This window comes from Phodopus roborovskii, unplaced genomic scaffold, assembly GCF_943737965.1.
Source record: "Phodopus roborovskii unplaced genomic scaffold, PHOROB, whole genome shotgun sequence".
Taxonomy (NCBI): Eukaryota; Metazoa; Chordata; class Mammalia; order Rodentia; family Cricetidae; genus Phodopus; species Phodopus roborovskii.
Genome location: NW_026125918.1, coordinates 78,797 through 101,347, shown reverse-complemented (window position 1 = coordinate 101,347; position 22,551 = coordinate 78,797). Strand labels below are relative to the sequence as shown.

At 35.0% G+C, this 22,551-nt stretch overlaps 1 protein-coding gene across 1 annotated transcript in view; it reads left to right on the top strand.

Annotated features, from left to right (window-relative positions):
• The window catches only part of Lrch2 (leucine rich repeats and calponin homology domain containing 2), a 73,817-nt gene that overhangs the window by 30,241 nt on the left and 21,025 nt on the right, over window positions 1-22,551 (top strand). The window contains exons 4-13 of the mRNA XM_051178981.1: window positions 786-891; window positions 973-1,109; window positions 5,587-5,720; window positions 9,180-9,267; window positions 9,558-9,669; window positions 9,858-9,955; window positions 10,053-10,111; window positions 13,248-13,355; window positions 18,402-18,479; window positions 19,907-19,972. Coding sequence (XP_051034938.1) covers window positions 786-891; window positions 973-1,109; window positions 5,587-5,720; window positions 9,180-9,267; window positions 9,558-9,669; window positions 9,858-9,955; window positions 10,053-10,111; window positions 13,248-13,355; window positions 18,402-18,479; window positions 19,907-19,972 — 986 coding nt within the window. The remainder of the gene's footprint in view (window positions 1-785; window positions 892-972; window positions 1,110-5,586; window positions 5,721-9,179; window positions 9,268-9,557; window positions 9,670-9,857; window positions 9,956-10,052; window positions 10,112-13,247; window positions 13,356-18,401; window positions 18,480-19,906; window positions 19,973-22,551) is intronic.

Genomic DNA, 22,551 nt, shown 5'->3' with positions numbered 1-22,551 from the left:
TAGTCTTAGCTCTTTTGTAGAGAGTAATTTATTTAAACTTATTATGACTGTTGTCTGTTCCTCTACTCACATTTCTAAATGCTTGACTTTCTTGAGGCTTTTATCCTCCCAAATTATCTGAAATCAACTATAATAATTGGCAGGTTACTTAAATTCGTTGATATTTATCTATACTGTTTTATGTCTTCAACATTGGCTCATTCTTCTAATGTCAATGGACAAAGCTGTTCTTCAGTTGAGAGTTTTCGTTATGCGCTTATTATATCTAATCTCAAATTGTTGCATAGATTTTTTATTATTATTTATTTTACATGTTGATTCCAGTTTCTCCTCCCTCTCTCCTCCCTTACCTCCTTCTCTACCCCCTCACTTGCACCCTGACCACCCTCCCCTCCCATTCCCCCACCCCAATTCCACATGTAGAGCAATGCCATCCAGGTGGGGTCATGTAGATCTGTCAGGACATGTGAAGTAGGGGCTAGGATTTCTCTCCTGTCTCTGGTTAAGGCAGTTATCCCTCCATGGGGGAGGTGTCCTCAAGGTCCTCTTGTGCACCAGAAATATATCCTGGTTCCACTGTCTGAGGTCCCTTAGTGGTATATCGACTTATGCAGTAATACAAGTAAAGATCCGCCAGAAAAGGACATTAGAAATAATATTTGTTGCTAGCAATTTGTCCATATTCTTTATTATTTTATTATTTTTATTTTACATGTCGAAATTAAAAATTTATAGTATATTTGAATTTCTCATTTTGATATTTTTTACTTTCTTGTTTTATTTAGGACATTAGCTGCAATGAAATTCAGGTCCTTCCCCAACAAATGGGAAAATTACATTCACTTAAAGAGCTAAATATAAGAAGAAATAATCTTCATGTTTTGCCCGAAGGTAAGATATGGACTGTTTTTAGTTACTTGAGTAAGCGAGTGACCATACAATCTTTAACATTTTTTTTTCATTCTTGAACAGAACTAGGAGATCTCCCCTTAGTCAAATTGGATTTCTCCTGCAATAAAGTGACCGAAATTCCTGTTTGCTATAGGAAGCTGCATCATTTACAAGTAATAATTTTGGATAACAATCCATTGCAAGTACCGCCAGCACAGGTTTGTAGTAAGCATATGATACCTCTTTCTTTTCAGTTTTATTATGATTTTATGTTTATAAATTAAAAAACAGTATTGTATGGGTCCTTTTTGTCTTTTGCATAGCATTATCTAGAGTTTTTCTAAGAACTGATATTTAACATTTTTTGTTTTGTTTTATTTTAAGATTATCTCATGTATCTTTTTTTTGGCTTTTTGAGACAGGGTTTCTCTGTGTAGATTTAGAGTCTGCCCTGGCACTTGCTCTGTAGACCAGGTTGGCCTTGATCCCACATAGATCTGCCTGCGTTTGCTGGGATTTAAGGTGTGTGCCAAAACTGCCTGGCTAGATGTCTTTGAATATTGATCCTCTTCCTGTCTCTACCTGTCAGATGAACTTGGAAACCTGTGCTACTATCCCCTGCTAGAGACTTTATTTTACTTTGATAATAGTTTTAGTGTAGGTTATAGGCAAGCATTTGGAAAACCCAGACTCACTATCTCATTGTATGAATTTGTCATTCTTATTGTAAATCTTACTTTAAAAAAAAAAACAGTTCTGAACTCTCTTAGGTATACATTTGCTTGATATTTGCCGTTGAACTATTGTTATAATGCTTATTGTCATGTGGGTTGGAATTAGAATTTCTTTAGGAAAATTCCATGTTGGGCATTAAGATGGACTCTCTGCTTGACCAAGTGTAGTTTGCTTGAGGTAAGATATATCACGTAAGGAAGACTAGCTACATATCCATTCCAGCATATACTTGTTACTGAGACAGAATTATGACAGATAAAAAGATATAAGTGTAAAACATTCATTTTGAATTTTAATAAAATTATATTTATTATATTATATTTAATTAATATATGAAAGCCACAAGGAATTCACTAAGACAGTAAAGAACAACCTAAGATATAAACTCAGGAGATCAAAGAGAATTCATGAAAAACAGATAGGAGGGTTTTGGAAAACATAATAGAGACGGAATAGTGGTAACCAGTGCCTCCACTTACAGGCACAGATTGGCTGAGGAGCACAACAGTTCCTACTGCTACCAAGCTTTGGCATATGAGCAGCTACCTTTTTTCTTTCAACAATGATACATTGCATTCATTACAAATGGACTATTTTCTTCTTTTTTCATATATTCATTAATTTTTAGAGAACTTCATACAATGTGTCTTGATTGTACTCACAACCCCCTTCCTTTTTTCCTCTCCCTTCTACAAGATCCACTTACTCCCCATTATTTCTTCATTTTTGGCTTGCTTTTCATCAGAAGAGACTATCTCCTAGCAGAAATCTGGGCCCTCTTCCTCTTTTAACTTTTAGTTACCTCTTTTGTGATGTTTCTGAGCTTTAAGTGTAGAAGCTTTGCTGCACATATATTTGTTGGGGCTGGATATACAAAGGTCAGATGACCTCTGCATTTTGACTAGTTGTGGCTTTCTTTTATTCTTACGTTTTATTGAAAATAGATATTTTCATACAATATATTCTGATGTCTCTTCTTCAACTCCAAGACTCCACAGCCACCTCTCCAAACACTGACATTCACATCCTTTCTTGCTCTATCTCATTAGAAAACAAACAGGCATCTAAAAATAATAAAGTAAGTTAAAATAAAAATAAACAAACTTGAGTAGTACCAAGCAAGCAAGCAAACAAAAAGGTAAAGCCGAGAAAAAGCACAAGAAACATACACATGTGCATAATCACAGAAAGAAATCCCCTAAAACACAAAATCAAAAATCATAATACATAAACAAAAGAACTGTGTGGTAATAAAAGAAGAAAGAAAGAAAATGCCCAGACAAAACATTATGAGAAAAAAAATAACTTTCAAATTTTCCACGGAGTTTATTTTGTATTGATGTCTACTTCTGGGTGTGGGCCTGGCCTTAAGAGTAGTTTGTGTACTCAAGAAGACTCCATTATAGAAACTAATTTTTCACTTGCAAGTGGTTACCAATTGGACATACCTTCTGGGTTAGGGATCCAGGCTTGTGACTACTTCCCTGCTTAGCACTGAGACTTTGTCTGGCTTACACACATGCAAGCCCTGTGCATGCTGCCACAGTATCTGTGAGTTCATGTGTGTATGGGTCCTGCTTTTTTAGAAGGCCTTGTTTTCTTTTTGTTCCACATCCCTTTTGCATTTTGCAATCTTCTCATCTCCTCTTCCACAGGGTTGCTATTTTCTTTAATGATTTTTATCAAGTGTAAACAGAAGCTCTTTAATGAGGGGTGGAAACTACACTTATTTGTGGATATAAAGAAAAATATTTGTAATGCAGTAGAGACTGTACTGGTTTAGGGAACTTGCAGTAGCTGGTTCTCCTCTACCTTCCATGGGCTCCTCAGTCATGGATAACTGGCTAAATTTATAATGCCGAGCAAGAATTCCTTTCTATTGATTCCTAAGTCGTGAGACGTGACTCTTGGCTACCCCTGAGATATTAGTGCCATTATTGTACCTTTGAGAATATCTTGTCATACTAGTGAATGTTATGGCTCATTGATGTTACAGCTGTCTATGATTATTTGCTTGTTTTTGATCTGTTGGCAGCTTGCATGTTTGGTCCCTTCTGAAACTACAATTGTTTGTCCTTACTGAGGAGGCCTCCAGTTCAATTCTAGATGGATTCCTCTAAATACTGAGTATAAATTGTTTTATATTTTTATCAACTGAATTTTACCTTTTTTCTTGGAGGATACTAAGGCATTGGCTGTAGCATACATTGTTTTGGGGGTCCTTTTGATGTCCTTAATCAGAAACTTGAATGGAAGTTTCTGAGGCCTGGTACTGGGTTTTTAGATAGTCAAGGCTTTTGTGGAGAGCATTGCCACCCCTATTTGTGTAACTTTAATCACTCCCACCACTTAGATATAGTCCAAAGTCCATGTAATATCAACAAGTGTATTCATAAGAATTAGAGGATGTTACGAGTAGTTTTTCCCCGCCGCCGGTCCCACCGCCATGCCCCAATCAACACACGGAGAGACACTGTATTTGATATAATGTTGTTGGCCAGTTACTTGTTTCTTATCGGCTAGCTCTGTCTTAATTATTAACCCATTTCTATTAATCTAAGTATTTCCACGTGGTCTCATCCTACCGGAGATGGGCTGGTGTTGTGCTCTCTCCGGTCTCTACATGCTGACTCCTCCTTCCTCCTTCCTCGAATCCCCCTTGTCCCTAGTCCGGCCTATCTTGCTTTCCTATTGGCCCACAGTGCTTTATTCATTAACCAGTATAGGAAACATATTTACAGAATGACATCTCCCATTAAAAGGAAATTTTTAAAAACTCAAATTCTATTCTAATAATGTATCTGTGTGAAGCCAGATATTCTTCATATATTTCAACAAGAAAAACACAGTGACAGCTTGGAAAAACAATACTGAGTGATGTGGTCATCCCAGCACCTGACAGGTGAGGCAGGAGGATCAGCAGTTCAAAAATAGGGAGTTCGAGGCCAGTCTTACCTTTATAGGGTTGTCTTAAGGTTCAAATCTTGGTGATTTGAACTAGTCATTTAATTCTTTGCCTTGTTTTTTCTTTGTGTGTGTGTGGGCTTCTGTGCTTGGCTCCAGAGTCTATGCTCTTTGATTGCTATACTGTACTGTATTTTGAAAAGGCAGTGAAGTAAGGTTAAGGAAATTGATAGGGAAATCAACAAATGGTGTTCACATAACTAGATAGCAACATGTAGATAACAAAACTAGATCCCCATTTCTCATCTTGCCATCTTCAAATAAAAACAAAACAAAACGACAAAAGAAATCTTCAACTAAAAACAGAACAAAACAACAAAAGAAAAAGAAAGAAAGAAAAGAAAAAAGACCTCATCCACTTGCCTGCGAATTTCGAGTTTCCATTGTGTTTTTCTGCAGAGTAGTATTCCATTGTGTAACTGTACCACATTTAATGTATCTATTCTTCAGTGGAGGGGCATCTAGGTTGCTTCCAGATTCTTGATGTTATGAATAATGCTGCTAAGAACATAGCTGAACAGATGAAATGACTTCATTCTTAACAAAGAAAAAATAGCAATATAGAAAACTTTTTTTGTTAAGATGATAGATTTTTGTTATCAGCATTCTCACACTTTTCTTCCTTGTACCCCACACATAATCCATTAAAATATACAAACAACAAAGATTGTGCTCGCTCAGCCTAATTTGCGATCATTTAAAATTATAAATGATGTGATAGTGTTTTTTTATGTTTGCAATTAGGGGGCAGAGGGATGGCTCAGCAGTTACGTGAACTCTCTGTTCTTGAAGAGGATCTGAGTTTATTTTCAAGCACCCACGTGGTGGCTCATAACAATTTATAACTCTGATTCCAGGGAATCCCATGTCTTCTTCTAGCCTCTGCCATATGGCAAGCACAAGGTGCACATACATATAAGCAAAATACTCAAACACTTATAAACAAATATTTATATTTGGAGTTATTACTAATTCTACTTCATTTTTCATTTTCAGATATGCTTAAAGGGTAAAGTACACATATTTAAGTACTTAAATATACAAGCATGTTGTAGAATGGATAAGAAACCAGATTCTCTGGATCTTCCATCACTGAATAAAAGAATGCCTTCCCAGCCTCTCACAGACAGGTAATGTAAATAGTCTTAGAGCTTCACTTGATGACTGTCCATTGTTGTTACAAAATAAATTTATCACTCTTGGGTATACTGAACTGATTTTGCCAGATTAAACCAGTGTTGAAGAAAATGTATTTGAGTGAACGTCATTGGTCATTGAATAACTTCTGGAATACTGGACTAAATGAGAGAGTTTTTATAGACAGCATTATTTTAGCAGAGACAATGCATATGCTTTGTAGTATAGTAAAAGCATTGGTTTCCCTACTGTGACAGCTTTTAGCCTACATTTTGATCACTGCTTTAATACTTGCAAGTACAAATTGACTTTGAACTGAAGTGAATGGAAGAGGAAGACATTTTGGAGGTGCCTTTCTTTCTTTTTTTTTCCTTAATTTTCTTTTCTTTTTCTGATGTTGAGTCTTTAATCTAAACAAGTGCTCTATCACTGAATTACAACTCCAGCCCTTTGTTTATGTGTGTTCTCTTTCTTTTTGTATAATTGTTTGTTGCATGCAGAGCCTGTTGTGTACTAGATAAGGGCTCTACCATTCAGCTGTAACTAACTCCTGGTTTAAAATGATGTATCTTTGATATTGTTTGATTGCTATGTCCTCTTTAGGACATTTTGGTATGGTGGATATGTTATTCTTTTTGAATTCAAATCTTCAAGATGTTGATTTGTCTGAAAGGCTTTTTGAAAATATAATTCCATCCAGAAATATAGAAAATAACTTGGAATGGGGTAAGACTACAGAAAGGGAGACTATGACCACCTACAAGATTTAAAGGTTTGTCTTTGATTTATAAGATAAATTTTTTAGGTCATTTTGGATGTGTTTGTAGTAAGTACTGTTGTTAACATGCAGTCTTGAGTTCCCAAATAGGACTTTCTCATGAATATTCTCTCGGTTTTATAAAATATTTAAGTATTTTATTTAGTTCCTAAGGTGATTTTTTTAGTAGTAAAGCAACATTAGAGTTCTATTAAAGTTACAATTAATATCTATAGTAATCTCAATTAATATGCTTTCTATTTTTGGGAAGTGAAATTAGTAATGGTACTCATTGTTTTCAGTCATTTTAGATATACATGGCTGTAGATTGCCTACTGTTTGATTCATGACATAGTTTTTTGAATGCTTTACATGTTTATTTTGGCAACTACTGGAACTCACAGTCTAGGTGGAACAAGAAACCAAGAAGATTTCAATCCATTTGGCACTGGTATAAAAGAATACCTGAGAAGACATAATTTTAAGTAGTAGAATTTTTTTCTTTTTTGGTTTTTGGAGACTGGGTTCTCTGTGTACCTTTTTACACCAGCTTGAATTTATAGAGATCTGCCTGACTCTGCCTCCTTGGTGCTAAATAGTAGAAATTTTTATGGCTAGTAGTTTTGGAAACTGATTAAGTCCAATATATGAGGGGTACATTCATTGAGGGCCCTATTACGGCACCACCAAATGTCAAAAGGTAACAGATAAGAAAAAGAAGCAAGAGATGTGAACAGGATGTCAAATTTACTCCTGTAACAAATCTATTTCCAGGACAAAACTAACTCTTACAGTAGATGTTAATCTCTTCAAAGACTAAGCTCGTACCATCTAAACCCCTACATGACTGCACAGGCCAATGCTTTTGCATTGGGAATTAAGTTTATAACACATTCAGACTATAACATTTACAAGCACACACACACACACACACACACACACACACACACACACATACACACACACACAGCGTCATACATGATGGCTGGCATATCATGGGTCATGTTGAAATTTTTCAAGTTTTCATGGTGCTTAAGTTACATGCTGTCAGTGGAAACCATACTTCATTTTTGAATTTTCATCTTTTCTGGCTTTGTCGATGCATAGTGTGAGCATGCCCTTGTGCTGCTGGGCAATGACAATGAGCTGTTGTTGGATCACAAGGATAGACTAGCAATGCTCCACAGTGGGCTGCGTGTTTCTAAAATGTGATGTTCATGATGCATGGTAAATGCATTTTTATTTTAACTATTTTCAACTTACAATGAATTTATTGGAAAATTTTTACATGTATTAAAATTCATAATTGTGACACACACTTTGAAAGAAGTATTTCTCGTTGTATTCCAAGACTTTAGTTAAGGAGTATCTCTTTGGGAAGGTGAAGTCTTTTAGCTCTGGAATTCTGTCTGGAATTTACTATATAGATCAGCACCGTCTGGTACCTCTGCCTATGTCTTCCTCTTGCCTGTCTGTCTTCTAGGTTACAGGCTTGTACCACCAGGCCTACCACCATGCATTATGGGAAGGTTAAGTTTTAATTCAAGAGCTGATCTAAGGCAATCCAGTTGTGTGAATAGGGGGGAGGGGTGGAGAGAATGTCAGAAAGGGTATCAACTGCTGGTGCTACATGCCTGTAACTCCAGAAATGAGGAGGGTGAAGCAGGAACATGGAAAGTTTCAAGTGAGCTTGGGCTACATCACAGCAAGTTCAAGGCAGGTGGGGTTAAGATGACACCCTGTCTCACAGAAAGGAAAAACAGAGAGAGAAAAAAAGCCTCAGGTCATGAAGCTCTTGGTGAATTATGACATAGTGCTAAAATCAAGGACTGTCAGGCTAGGTAAAACCTGAGCGTCATATTTAAAATAACATGAAAATTATATAGGTAAATTACCATACTTTGCCTGCCTGTAAAATAGGAAAACACCAACCGTTTTTAATTGGACCTTTGCATGAACTATATACAACATTTTCCTGAAAACACCAAGCTCAGTACTTATCACATACTAGGTAGTTATTGCACAGTGTGCAATGAACACTTTGCTATCTGGATGGCATAATTTGCAAGTTACAAATGATTAAGGACGGCTCCAGTCTCACAGAAAACCAGTTCTATATTCAGCACTTTGCAGACAGTGTGTACGTGTGTGTTCACACTTAATTATTAAGTGGACTAACATTTGTTAGTCTTCACTCTGGAAGTGGTAATAGAGAGAAGCAATTGTCTGCAATGGAAGTGAGTCTTTTCTCTTGCTGAGTGGTTTTTCCACTTCATACAGCTTTGAAATGGAGGCACTTGTACGTATTTGTCATTGTACATATTATTTATATCTAACACGTATTTTAACAGCCAGCAAGAGGGAAATTGTGTAATGTTAAAAAATACCCAAAGCACTGAATAAATGTCTTTACCAAAATGATTCTGGTAAGGCAGTCTATTTTTCTTTCTTTTCTTTACAATTTTTCAGGAGAATTACTCTTATCAGCAGCCACATAACAGGGACCATAAAAGAAAAATAGTGCATAAATGACATGAGTAAAATATGTTATAGGAAATCGACTGTTATTTCCTCCTTTACGAATGTTAGACATGGAAAGTATGCATTTAGCATTGTCTAGGGTGTTTTAGCTCAAGTGTGCATTGTGGATTTATGAGCAAAATTCTGACTGCTATTAGGATTTCTCTTTCTGTAGTATGGAAGATTTTTATCCAAATAAAAATCATGGCCCTGACTCTGGAATTGGAAGTGATAATGGAGAGAAGCGATTGTCTACAACGGAAGTGAGTTTCTTCTGTTGCTGATCCATGCTGTTTTGCTATTTCTTAGAGCTTTGAAAAAGAGGCACATTGCCTTTTAATTTTGCATGCAGCTATAATTTTTGTTATATTTTATGACTTCAAAGGAGGGTCTACTGATTTTAAAAAGCAGAACATTCATCACAACATGGATTTTTGGTTGGAAATATGGAAATGGAAATCAGATATTGTATAATTCCCTATTAATCAAAGAAGCATAAATTTTGTCATGTGTTTTGAATGCCTCTTCTATACTGTATGCTTGTTCCTTTCAGCCATCAGATGATGACACAATCAGCCTTCATTCTCAAGTCTCAGAATCGAATAGAGAGCAAACATCAAGAAATGACAGTCATGTAATAGGAAACAAGCCTGATTCTCAGAAAGGTAATTTATGTGATATCTGCTAGCTCTGTTTAATGTACACAGCCCATATTGATGCTGAGATTTTAATTTAAAATGGACTTTGAAAAACTAAAATATTTTTAGATTTATATTAAGAAAACTAAACTTTTATCTTAATTGCTAAAGTATTAGAACATTTATTATATTTTATGATATTAATCTGAACCTAGACCAGGAAGTGTATGATTTTATTGATCCCAACACAGAAGATGTAGCAGTTCCTGAACAAGGAGATACACATATTGGATCATTTGTCTCTTTCCTTAAGGTAAACAAAACTGAAAAAACATTAATAATATTCACTTCTTCCTGATCATACAAATGTAAACCATGCAATTTAAAATGATAACTTTCCTTTTTACAAGGGGAAAGAAAAGTGCTCTGAAAAATCTCAGAAAAATGAAGAACTGGGAAATGAAAAAAAGTAAGTATACTAATTCTCAAAATGGTATTTATGACTTTTTGGACTATTCACTATATATTCCTACTTGATAGCACTTGATAGAATGTGTTTCATATGCTCGCCCTCCCCCCATATTATGTTTAGGTAGTCAACTTTCAAGTACTTTGAATTTCTTAATTAAATTCATAATTGTCATGGATATTTACTTTTCCCCTGAAGTTGCATAATATGTGCATTATTTTGTTACCAAAGAGGACTGTGTCTTCATGAATAGTGCTTCATTTGCATTCTTTAACAACTCTTTCATATAAATGCCATCAGCACCATTTTGTCAGTAAAGAATCTTGAGACCTTGAGTTCGGAATTTCTGCAACTTGGGCTTTGGGTGTCTTAACATACTTTCTACTTGGTTGGCTAGTTATGGAAATGTTAAGGTAGTTATCTCCATGTTTTATTACAGTAACTGAGATTTGTATCTTTTCTTTATACTTCATCTCACAAAACGATGGAGTCATCCTTTTAGGTTGCTTTTATGCTTTATGGACCACATACTAGGACCAATACTGTGTGATTTTCCATGTTTATCATTGACTATAGAGCCTTCAGCATGCTATACACGTGTTCTGTCACTGAGCTATAGCCTAAGTCCTGCTTTTTAAATTAATGAGGTTTTAGGCAGTTTTGCACATGCACACGAGGCATTCCCATCCCCCTTCTCACTATGACCTTGTTATCTCTACTTTCTGTACATCTTTCTCTCATGCTGTCTTTTCGTTTTGTTTTCGGGCCCACTGAGATTAACCAGGGCTGTCTGTGTTAACCAATGGTTTACAAATATCCCTTGGAACCTTCCAGCTGAGCAGTGGATATACAACTAAGCACACTGGTTCACCCTGTCCCAGAGTGTATCAATAGCCAGTATTTCAGAATTGATGGATAGAGCTCTGTGAATTGCACATTTCCTTGACTTTGCTGATGGGCCCTGTCTTGTGTTGGCCAAATGAAGCTAACTGTTTCCTTTTGTAAAGTAACTACTGGATTGTTAAACAATGTATAAAGCAGTAGTTCTCAACATGTGGGTCATGACCCCTTTGGCATACCCGTCTCCAATAATATTTACATTACAATTCACTAGCAAAATTACAGTTATGAAGTAGCAACGTAAATAATTTTATGGTGTGGGCTACCACAACATGCAGAACTGTGTTAAAAGTTTGCAGCATTAGGAAGGTTGAGAACCACTGCTCTAGAGAATGTCATTTCACAGCCCTACACCCAACATTTGACTTTTTCCTTTGCATCTTGTATAATGTTCTCAGAGCCTTAAAAGTGGTGATAAAATGCCTTGTTTGTGGCTACAGTCCTCTTTTTACTTTGTATTTTGGACAGGGCTTTGCTACATTGCCAAGGCTAACCTTGAACTCATTCTGTAGCCCTGAGCTGCCTTGAACTTGTGATTGGCTAGCCTTAGGCTTCACGGTAGCTGAGATTACAGACCTGTGGCAGCATTTTGCTATACTCCTTAGTTTTCATTTTTCTATTTCTTACCTCATCAAATGAGAAGGGTTGCCTAAGTTTGAGCATCACCAGTGTCTGTAAGATATGATAACAGTGCAATATTGTTATTTTTATTATTGTTATTTATGGTTCTTGTTATTAAGTGAGGCGCTTTTGACATAAAATTGTTAGTATTTGGAGAATAAATTATTTTTAATTCAGCTTTTAATGTTAGAATATATTTTAAAAATTTTTGGAAATTTTGAAAATCTCATTTGAACCTTTTTACCATTCCCCCCTTTAAAACTATTTTCTTTGTTTTACAAATAGATTTTTTTTTTAAAAAAAAAACCAAGACAAATACATTTTTATAAGCAGTGTGGTAAAATAAAATGTTGATGTTAGTTTTTCTTTCTTTCTAGAAATAGGCCATATGGAGGAGCTTCGCAGTCCTGCTTCAGTTTCATTTTACATCTTTCGTTTATTTTACATAGCATTCACAATTCCCCCTCCCTTCCCTCCTTCCACTCCTTTCTTCTTCCCCCACCCCACCCCCTCACCCCACTGCCAGCCATCCACTCCTCAGAAAGGGTAAGGCCTCCCATGGGGAGTCAACAAAGCTTGGCATATCAAGTTGAGGCAGGATCTCCCCCCCCCAAGGCATTCCATAAGAGGGAATGGGTTCCAAAATGCCAACACCAGGGATAGATCCTAGTCCCACTGTTGGGACAAACAGACCAAGCCACATAACTGTTAGTTATCCACATGTAGAGGGCCTAGTTCGGGTCTATGCAGGTTCTCTAGCTGTCCATAGTTCATGAACTCCCATGAGCTCAGGTCAGCTGTCTCGGTGGGTTTCCCATCATGAGCTTGACACCCTTACTCCTGTAATCCCTCCTACCTGTCTTCAACTGAACTCCTGGAGCTTGGCCCAGTGCATGGCTGTAGATCTTTGCATCTGCTTTGATCAGTTACTGGCTGAAGGAACTATGATAGTAATTAGTGTAGTCATCAGTCTGATTACAGGGAAAATCCAGTTCTGGTTCCTTCTCCACTAGTGCTTAGACTCTTAGCTGGGGTCATCCTTGTGGATTCCCGGGAATTTCCCTAGCACCAGGTTTCTCCCTAACCCAATAATGGCTCCCTCTATCAAGATATTTCACTCATTACTCTCCATCTCTGTCCCTCTCCCAACTCAACTATCCTGTTTCCCATGTTCTCAGGGCTCAGTACTTAGAAGCACTGGCTGCTCTTCCAGAGGACCCTGGTTCACTTCACAGAACCCACATGGCATCTCACAGCTGTCTAATTTCAGTTCTAGGGAACCTGACATCCTCACATAGACATACATGCAGTCAAAAAACACAGATAATCTTTTTTACACTCAAGGCTGAGAGCTGTGTGCATTGTTAACTTGTGACCATTGTACATTTCAGAAAATTTTAAAACTTTATACTTCAGCATCACTTGTTAGCTGTAGTTATATTGAACAGAAAATGCAGATGTATTTTCCTAAACGTTCTTTATTTTCCACTTTAATATTTTAAATGCAAAGGCATAAGGATTTTAACTCACATGGAATTAAAGATGACAAGTTTCCATATCTAGATGTTGGCAAAGACAGTTGGCTTTACTTTTTGAATAACTGTGTTTGTTTCAGACTTGACAAAGAACAGTTACTTCCAGAAGAAGAAGATGATGATTTGAAAGAAGTAACTGATTTGAGGAAGATAGCTGCTCAGTTATTGAAGCAGGAACAGAAGAACAGGTATTCTCTCAGTAACGAGATTTGAACAGGCAAATTTTGTAATCAGTAAAAGATTATTAATTTAAGGAAACGAAGCTGCAAGTAAACATTAGGTGGCTTTAAATATACATATTCAAGAGGATAACTGTTAAGACACAGAAAATACTTAGAGGAGAAATATGAAATTGCATATGTAGCTAACAAACTGTGCATATTGGCACTGTCTATCTTTGTGGTGCTGGTGATCAAACTCTGGGCTTCATCCATGCTAGGCGAAATCTGCCCTTGTGCTTCACACCAGCCTTAGTTAATGTGCTTAAAATTTTACTTCTGTGCTAAATCATAATAACCGCTTTATTGGACCTTATTCACTTTTAGCTCACAATAGCATCATTTGCAGTATAAGCACTTCTTTCTGAGTATGTATTATACTAGTAAAGTTTATTAGATTTTTCAGATTCTCAGTTATTTGGGGGTATATAGCTTCCCTAAAATTGAAGTGAATTATATAATTGTTTCTTAAACTAGTCTGAAGATTTGAGTATCCCAAGTTCATAATTGTCAGTTTCTGGGGTTAACAACTCCTCTACCATTCAGCTTTCTCCAAATGCATATCTTTGCCAGCATGACATGAGCACGAGTATAGAGTCAAGTTAAGTTCATTTAAAATTTGTTTGTGTGCGGACTGTAAGAATGTGTGTGTGAAGAGCCATGGGTGTACTCATGGAGGTCAGAGGACAATGTCAGGGGTCTTCCTCATTTACTTTTCACAATGAATTTGAAACAGAGCCTCCCACTAAACCTAGAACTCACTGGTTGGCTAGACTTGCTGACTATTGAGTCTCCAGGAACAACCACCCTCAGCAGACCAGGTTTTCAGATGCATGCAGCAATCCCTGTATTTTAACTGGGGTGCCGAAAATCTGAATGCAAGTCCTTATGCTTGCGTAGCAGACACTTTGCCCGCTGAGCCCAAAGCCCATTTTTAGTAGAAGAAATGGACCACATGCTACTCTCACTGCCATTTTTGATGAGAATCTTACATTTATAATTTTGAAATAGACTGAATATTTTTTCTTTTACATGAAAAATTAATAGGGCAATTTTGGCATATTTAGGATGAGTAAGTAGTATTTCATTTCACATACTGAAAATAAATGTCTATGATTAACATGGTGACATGTTTTGAGAAGTTTCATATTTAATTATATTGGCATTTGTTTTAAAAGTATCATTAAAATAGCATCTGGCAGCTGGATTGATGGATGGTTCATGAGTTAGGAGCCCTTTTTGCTTTTCCAGAGGATGGAGATTTTTTTCCCAGAACCAAATGTGGGTGGTTCCTGTAACTCTACCTCCAGGGTAGCTGACACTCTTTTTATTTTGGCCTCCACAAGAACCCACACATATGTGGCACACACTCACATGTACACATGCATATACTTTAAAAAATGCTTCCCATCTGGGTATGGTGGGGCTTGCCTCCAATTCTGGATTTTAGGAGGCTTAGGGTCATGAGATGGATAGTCAGCCTGCTCTGTATAAAACTAAGTCTCATGTCACAAAGTCAAGCCTGAAAAGACCTAGCCAATGTGGGCCGGGTGTATAATTCAGTGGCAGAACTATTGCCCAGCATGTATGGGAGTCTGCCTGGGTTGCGTTTCCAGTACCACAAAACAAAACACAGACAGTGCTGGTGAGATGACTCATAAAGGTGCTTGCTGACAAGTCTGACAGCTTGAGTTTGATCCCTGGTACCCATGTGGTAGAAGAAGAGAACCAACTCCTACAAGGTGTCTTCTGAGTTTCACACAAAACTTGAAGCATGCAAGTGTACAAAGACAGGCGTGCACACACAAAATAAATACATATGTAAAGCCCCAAAGAAAAAACAAGAAAGCTTATCAAATGAGGATCTGCTTTTAGGGACAAACTGGTCAATAGATAATATGATAAATAGCCTTCTAATACCAACTTTTTTGCACAGCTACTACAGTTTCTCTTAAAAATGTCATACTAGAAAATATCAATTATCTGTCTATATAATTTCTTTATCTAATGAATTCTCATTCTCTTTCCTTTTTCTCTGGTGTCACTGCTTTATATAAATGTTTCCATGTTTGTCATTTAATATTTTCTACCACTTCATTTCTAACATGCCATCTTATAATAACTTAATTTTGAGATTATAATGTGATTATGTAATATCAACCTTCATCTTTCTCCCTCCACACTATCCCACATAGCTCTACACTTTACTTTTTCAAATTCATGGACTTTTAAAAAAATTTTTGTCATATGTATGTATGTATACATATGTGTATGTTTTACATATGTATTATATATATATATATATATATATATATATATACATATATATATATGTACATACAACCTGCTCAGTCTATGTTACTTGTATGCATGTTTTAAGGGCTGACCATTTGATATTGGATAACCAATTGGTATACTCTAATATGCTTTTTTCAAACTGGTTACAATAAGGTTATATGTCATCTACGTATTTATTTCCTGTTGAGGTTTAATTTCATGATGCATACTAGTACCAGCTCTTGGAAGTTAAAAAATACTTGAGATCGTGTTCCTTTATTTAGCAAAGTTATATTTATTTTTCATTATGAGAAGAGAATAATGATATTTTTAAGACTCTAAAATATTTTCTATTTGTGAATTTAATTTTAGAATCATCCTTGCCATACATAATTTTCCTATATTGCCATATCTACTATTATTATATTAATTTTTATCTATCTATGCTTCTTAAATTATTCTTTGAAGCTTAGGTTAAATGTTATCTGTGTAGGCCATCTTTTATAGGGTTTGCTTTGGCAATCCCTTTGTAACTACTACAAAATGGTGCCTTGCATTGTACCTTCTACATAATAACACAGAGGACCTAGTGTTATACTATTGTTTTTTAATTGAATTCTTGAAACATGTCAAATTTAAAGTTAATGAAAGTCATCAGTTCAGCTGAAATTTTTGTATTTTCCATAAAACATTTCTTTTATTCTTCAAGATATTTGCAAAGCTAATTTTGTCTTTATCTGATTTTCTTATGTGTTACCAAATAATAATATAAGAACTATTTAGGTTAAGTATTACTATGTACTGACTTGTTTAATGTTTGAAGGCATTATGTATGATTGAGGCAGTCATTCTTTTAGTCTTAATTATAATGAAAATAACCAGCCTTGTAGTCCTTAAAAAAATGGTAATTTTTTTCTCATAATACAAAATGTAACTCTTACCTGCTACCTAAAGGAGAAATAAATTTACTTTTTGAAAGTTCTATGAAGGCGATGTAGAATGTATATGCTAGGTTTTAATACAATTATTATAGTTTTTTCCCTCTTTTGTTTATTGCTGTTCCCATTTAAAAGCAATTTATATAGTATAAGATTAATCCCAAGTACCAGAAAATGTCCCTCCCCAACAAGGACTTCTACCTTGACTCTATACTGAACTGTTCTTTTGCTATCACTGTTTGAAAATAAACATATTTTTATGTCTAGTCTAAAAGAAGTGATGATCTTACTCTCAAATTAGGGTTGCCCATGTTGAGTTCAGTAATGACTTTGTCATAGCTGTTTTGCCACTTGGTTAGCTTTTATTTGGCTAGTGAGTAAGGTCTATCTTTGATTCAATAAGGAAGTTTGTGTTTTGATTTGGTGAATGATGTTGTCCTAGGAAAGTAACAGAAGACAAACTTAATAATCAAAAGCATCAGGGAAAGTGGTCAGTGAATAATGCATAGTGTAGCTAACTCAAAAGGTTTCAGATTATGTAGACAAATTGCTTATAATGCAGCCCTTATTTCTGTGATGTACAGGGTAGGCTTCTGTGAAGCTAACACAGGTGGCTGTTTTCTAACATTCTGGGGGCAGTTCTTAGAGGATGTCTTGAGCCCAGGGGTTGTGGACCATATCGCTATATAGAATACGGCTGAGAGGATAGAAACTCATACTCTCCAAGGAGAAATTTAAATGAAAAGAAAATTATTAAAAATTAGTATCTTAAAAATTTTGATAGATAAAATAATTTTGTATATTTCTATTTGTAACATTGTGCCTATAGCTAACCATGTACATCACATATGAATATGACTCCAGAGTAGATTTCATGTTAATTTTTTAATTTAAAATTTTGTATATATTATGGGGATCATTCTCAGACCTCATGCATACAACAAAATTTGATTTAGAAAAAGGTAGGTTTTTCTGAATTAGGAATAAAATTGAAAAAGGAGAATAAAATGCTAATGTATATGTATGACTTATAATAAAAAGAATATGCTTAGTATTGACTTGAGAAAAATGAACGAAATTTTTCTAAAAGTATTTTAATGGTACTCTATAAATTAATGACCCATTTCCCCACATTTTAATCAGTTCTACTTATTTATGCTAGCAGTAGAAAAATTATTTCTATGGTTTGCCTTTACTGATTTTATGTGTCATGATAAGTGGGTGTTTAGCCAGCTTCTTAATATTTTGTTACTATCATAAAGTAAATATTATTGTATATATGAACTTTACAACAGTTTTAGCTAACTGATTGCCATCACATATTTAGTATGCTAACTTACTCTATACTATTTTAATATGTCTTATGTTTCCATAAGTGTTTTATTTGCTTTTAGGTATGTCCTGAGAGCTTTTCTTTATTATGGAAGAAATTGCTTCTGAATACTGTGTGACATAGATAGCTAACGAAAAAACAATTGTTAAAAGTTAAATAACTGAAGTATAACTAACGATCAAAGAAATTAAAAATATGTTTTGAGAAGTTTATGTATTGGGTTTAATAGTATAAAATGTATTATGACATGATTCCTGTGAGTTTTATCTAATCAGTATTTCAGCTTGAAGAAAGAGCATTGTGTTAACCTCTAGTTTGTGGTAACTACTTGGATAGTTCTTTTAACCCTTGAAACATAGCCATTCTTTCTTTTCTGTTTCCTTTACTAATGACTTCCTTGTCTTCTCCAAATACATCTCCCTTCTCTCATCTTTTGATTTGGTTGATATATGTGAAATGTGAATATAGATGGAGGCCTTTAAGTTATAGAACATCATTCAGTGACAAACTCTTCCAGAGGACCAGAGCAGCAGGACGGAAATCAAGGTATCTAGAGTTGGTGGAAGCCATAAGTATTAAGGGGCCAGGCTTATGTAGCTGTACTGTGTTAGCATTTTGCTTAAAATAAGTACTGGGAACTGTGTTAGGGAAACATATTAATAATGTCAAACAGACATATAGATAAAATAGACATTTAGTTTTTCTGTATCACAGAGTGAAAAAATAAAATATCAACGCATATCCCAGAATTCTACATAGTTGAATTTTCAAATACATAATACATATTTTACATGCAATTTGGCTTGAACTGTTTTTCTTTCTACTGTAGTGTGATACATTTATCATACTAGTAAATGGGGTGTGAAGAGGATTAACTTTTATCTTGGCAAAGGTCATAATCATTTGACCAGTTACCCCTAACAACAATTCTGACATTTCTTGCTAACTAGTACTTATTGTCACTTCTCTTTCTTTTATTTTGTAAAAATCTCCTTTTAAAGTCTATTTTTCTTTGTTATTTCATGGCCATAATTTTGCATTTTTGGGTCTGAGGAAATTTTAGCACATGTTCAACAGGAAAAAATTTAAATGTACTTAGTTCTATGGTTGTTTGGCCCAGAAATACAGTGATTTGTGTCAACACTTGACCTTTTGACTGCATCTACTTAGTGAGGCAATGCTCAGAGCCAAGCTAGTGAAGAAAAGCCTGGCACCAAGTGACTGTTCTATACTCACTATAGAGCTGTAATTACCAATGTGTCTCTAGTGCCTATGCAACTCATTTCAGGTCTTTTCTATAGTCTTTAGATTGATGATGGACATTTTATTCATTGTAATACCATTTGTGAAATTAAGTTAAATTTGTATGTATAATAATGATTTGTGAACATGTACAATTATCTAATTTACCACTTTTGACATTGAGACAAAGAATTAGATAAAGCCGTGAAGAAATAGAAATAGTTTTCTTTCATAGAGAATCATTATTTTTGTTCTAATACTCCATCCTATTGAAGGTTTAAGAATGTTTTGATTTTTTAAAAAACGACTTGACCTTACCACTGATTTTTGCATTTACAATTAAAGTTTATTTTTTGGCTTTTTTTCCCCAAAATGATTATGAAGCACCAATGTAACTTCTGTCATTTTCTGTCCTGGGAAAAAGGAAATGACTCAAAATGGTGCCTAAAATATTTCATTATGTTCTGTGTAATCAGAATTAGATATACACAGAGTAATCATGCAATGGCTAGAAAATATTCAAACTTGGAGAATTGTTTCTAAAACAAGATGCACAACACATTTTGTGAACTTCATTTATAAATAATGTTCTGAATAGTCTAAATAGTACTGAAATATTTTCTAGCAAAGATATTCATGACCTAGATACAGTTTACTTAGGACATATATATCATATATGTGCAATGTTCTCTTCAGTATAGTTTGTAATTAATGTGTTGATTTACTTCTAGGATTCTTAATCATTCAACTTCTGTCATGAGAAATAAGCTGAAACAAACTGTGGAATGTGAAAAGAGGTATAAACATATCATAGTCCTTATATTTGGTATTTTAAAACAAGACTTGATACTCTTATAGTAACTTTCCTCAAAAGGTGTTAACTGGATATGTGATGCAATGTCATATAGGTAAATAGTTTAAATATTAAATATGTCACAATATGATTTCAAATGAGTTATAGGTAAATAGTTTAAATATTAAATATGTCACAATATGATTTCAAATGAGTTATCTGTAAACAAATGCTCTGATTCTGATTCTTTTTTGTTTATACTAGTGGTTTGTCTTGATTCATTCACAAATATTTATCTTATTGACATTAAGATCTAGAATAATGTGTTGCTTCATCATTGGTTATGGTTATTCTTTGTATTTTAGTTTTTTTTGATTGGGGTTTACTAAACTATTTGTTTAATAACCTAGTTTACAGATATGAATTTCAGAGAAATAGAAGATATGAAAATTTCTATTTATTGTTTTTCATGGTTTTAAATTTATGTTTTACCCAATTCCTGGGTCAAACCTTGAGTAATCTAAATTTTCAAAGATAGGGGCACAAAGGTATACACTGAATGATCATTTGTTGGATGCTGGATATATGAGCACTGTTCTTAGCTCTGTAAAGGAATGTCTTACTCAGTCATCACAATAAAATTGTGACGTTGTTACTGTTGCTATGCTCATTTTACATACTAGCAAACTGAAACTCAGAAATTATCATAGCTAGCTCAAGATAACACTGTAAGTGGGAGAGTCATGATTCAAACTCAGGTCCATCTTATTGGAGAACCTATAGTCTTAATGTACAGTAACAAGAAGTTTATTTCTTTACTTCTGATCCTCACATTTCACTGAATGTACTTCCATAGATAGTGCAGATTTGTGTCTCCAAATGCACCTCTTTTTCTGGATCATCTACATTAGTGAATGTGCAGCTACTTATGTAGTCTTCCAAGTCAGCAACTTTGGAAACATTTTACTGTGTGTGTGTGTGTGTGTGTGTGTGTGTGTGTGTGTGTGTGTGTGTGTGATTTTATTTCCTTCCTCCTAATATAGTCAACCTTGTAAAATTAGTATCACCTTAACCCTCTTTCCATTACTATATTAGCTGTATTGGTTTAGCTTCCATTATTTTCCGTTTGAGTTACTGTGATGGTCTCCACACATAACTCCTTTCTTCTCTGTATTATTAAAGATTAGAGGTTGTAAAACTTAAATCTGACAATTCAAACACTGTTTCTTATTTTCTAATGAATATTTAAACCTTTTTTGATAAAAGGTAAAATGTTTGATTAACCATAAAGTTGAAATGGGCTCCAGTCTCAGATCAGAGTCTCATCTTTGCACTCTCTAGAGGACAGCCTTTCAGTTTCGGAGCATAATTCTTATTTATTTCAGCATGATTTCCTATTTCTATATTCTAGATCTTGATCCCTCATTCATGTTTCCCACGTTTCTTCCTTTCTGTGCATGATCTCTTAGAATTCAGCTCAGTTCTGCATGGTCGTGGTGAGGGCTTCTTTGTAGATAGCATCACAGTGGTGGGAGCATGTATGGACGAGGTCACACAGGAAATTATGAAGCTGGAGAGATATAATAATTAAGGTCACTTTTAGTTTTTTATGTAATTCTCATCAGAACAACTGGAGCTCCTAGAAAACTACATTAATTCCTTCCAAAGACAGGCTTTCCAATGAGCATATTGTGTTATACTAAGCTCTACTCCTACAGATTTCACCACGTCTAACTATGAGCTTCAAGCTCTTAATAATTATGAACCTTGTGGGGAACACACTGTTTTCAAGGTATAGCATACCCTTTTTGATATGTGCATATGAATTTTTGCATTTGTTTATATGTGTAGGTGTGTGCATCAGTATATACAACAGTATATATATATATATACATATATATATATATGACTATGCATTGCTACATGGCACAGTATTTATATTATTTATATACAAGTGTGCATCAATATATTATTACAGTGATGTTTCACATGTAAATTGCATGTCTATATCTATATCTATATGTTGTACATTGATATATACACAGCATGGTAGAATTTGTTGTCTACATGCCATTGCCACTTAGATGTAGAATAGGAATGTCTGATTTCCAGAAGTCTTACTTGTGCTCAGATTTTGTTGCACACTCAATGTGCTTCTTCTGGATTTTTCCCCATTTCAAAAAGTGCTGATTCCATTCTTATTGAATGGCTGGAAAAACTTCACCCTCACTTGGTCGTTCCCTCTTAAACCCCTTATCTAATCCATTGCCAAATCATGTCGGTTAGTGGGACTATTTCCAGAACCTGATCACATCTTACCAACTCCACTTGTGCCACCCTTGCCCTCTACACACCCAGCTGTGCACAGGCATAAGCTGGCAAATACTACTTTGTTCCTGAAAAAAATTAGGAGTGTATTTGAATAGAAACTGTCCAAGTTTTGATAGTTATTAGGAAAGTAGAATGATATCCCATTGTTCAGAGAGGGCTCCATATGTAGTTCAGTGTGTGTGTGTGTGTGTGTGTGTGTGTGTTATAGATTGTTAGGTGATTGTTAGAGGTAGTGTGCATAGTATGGTGTGG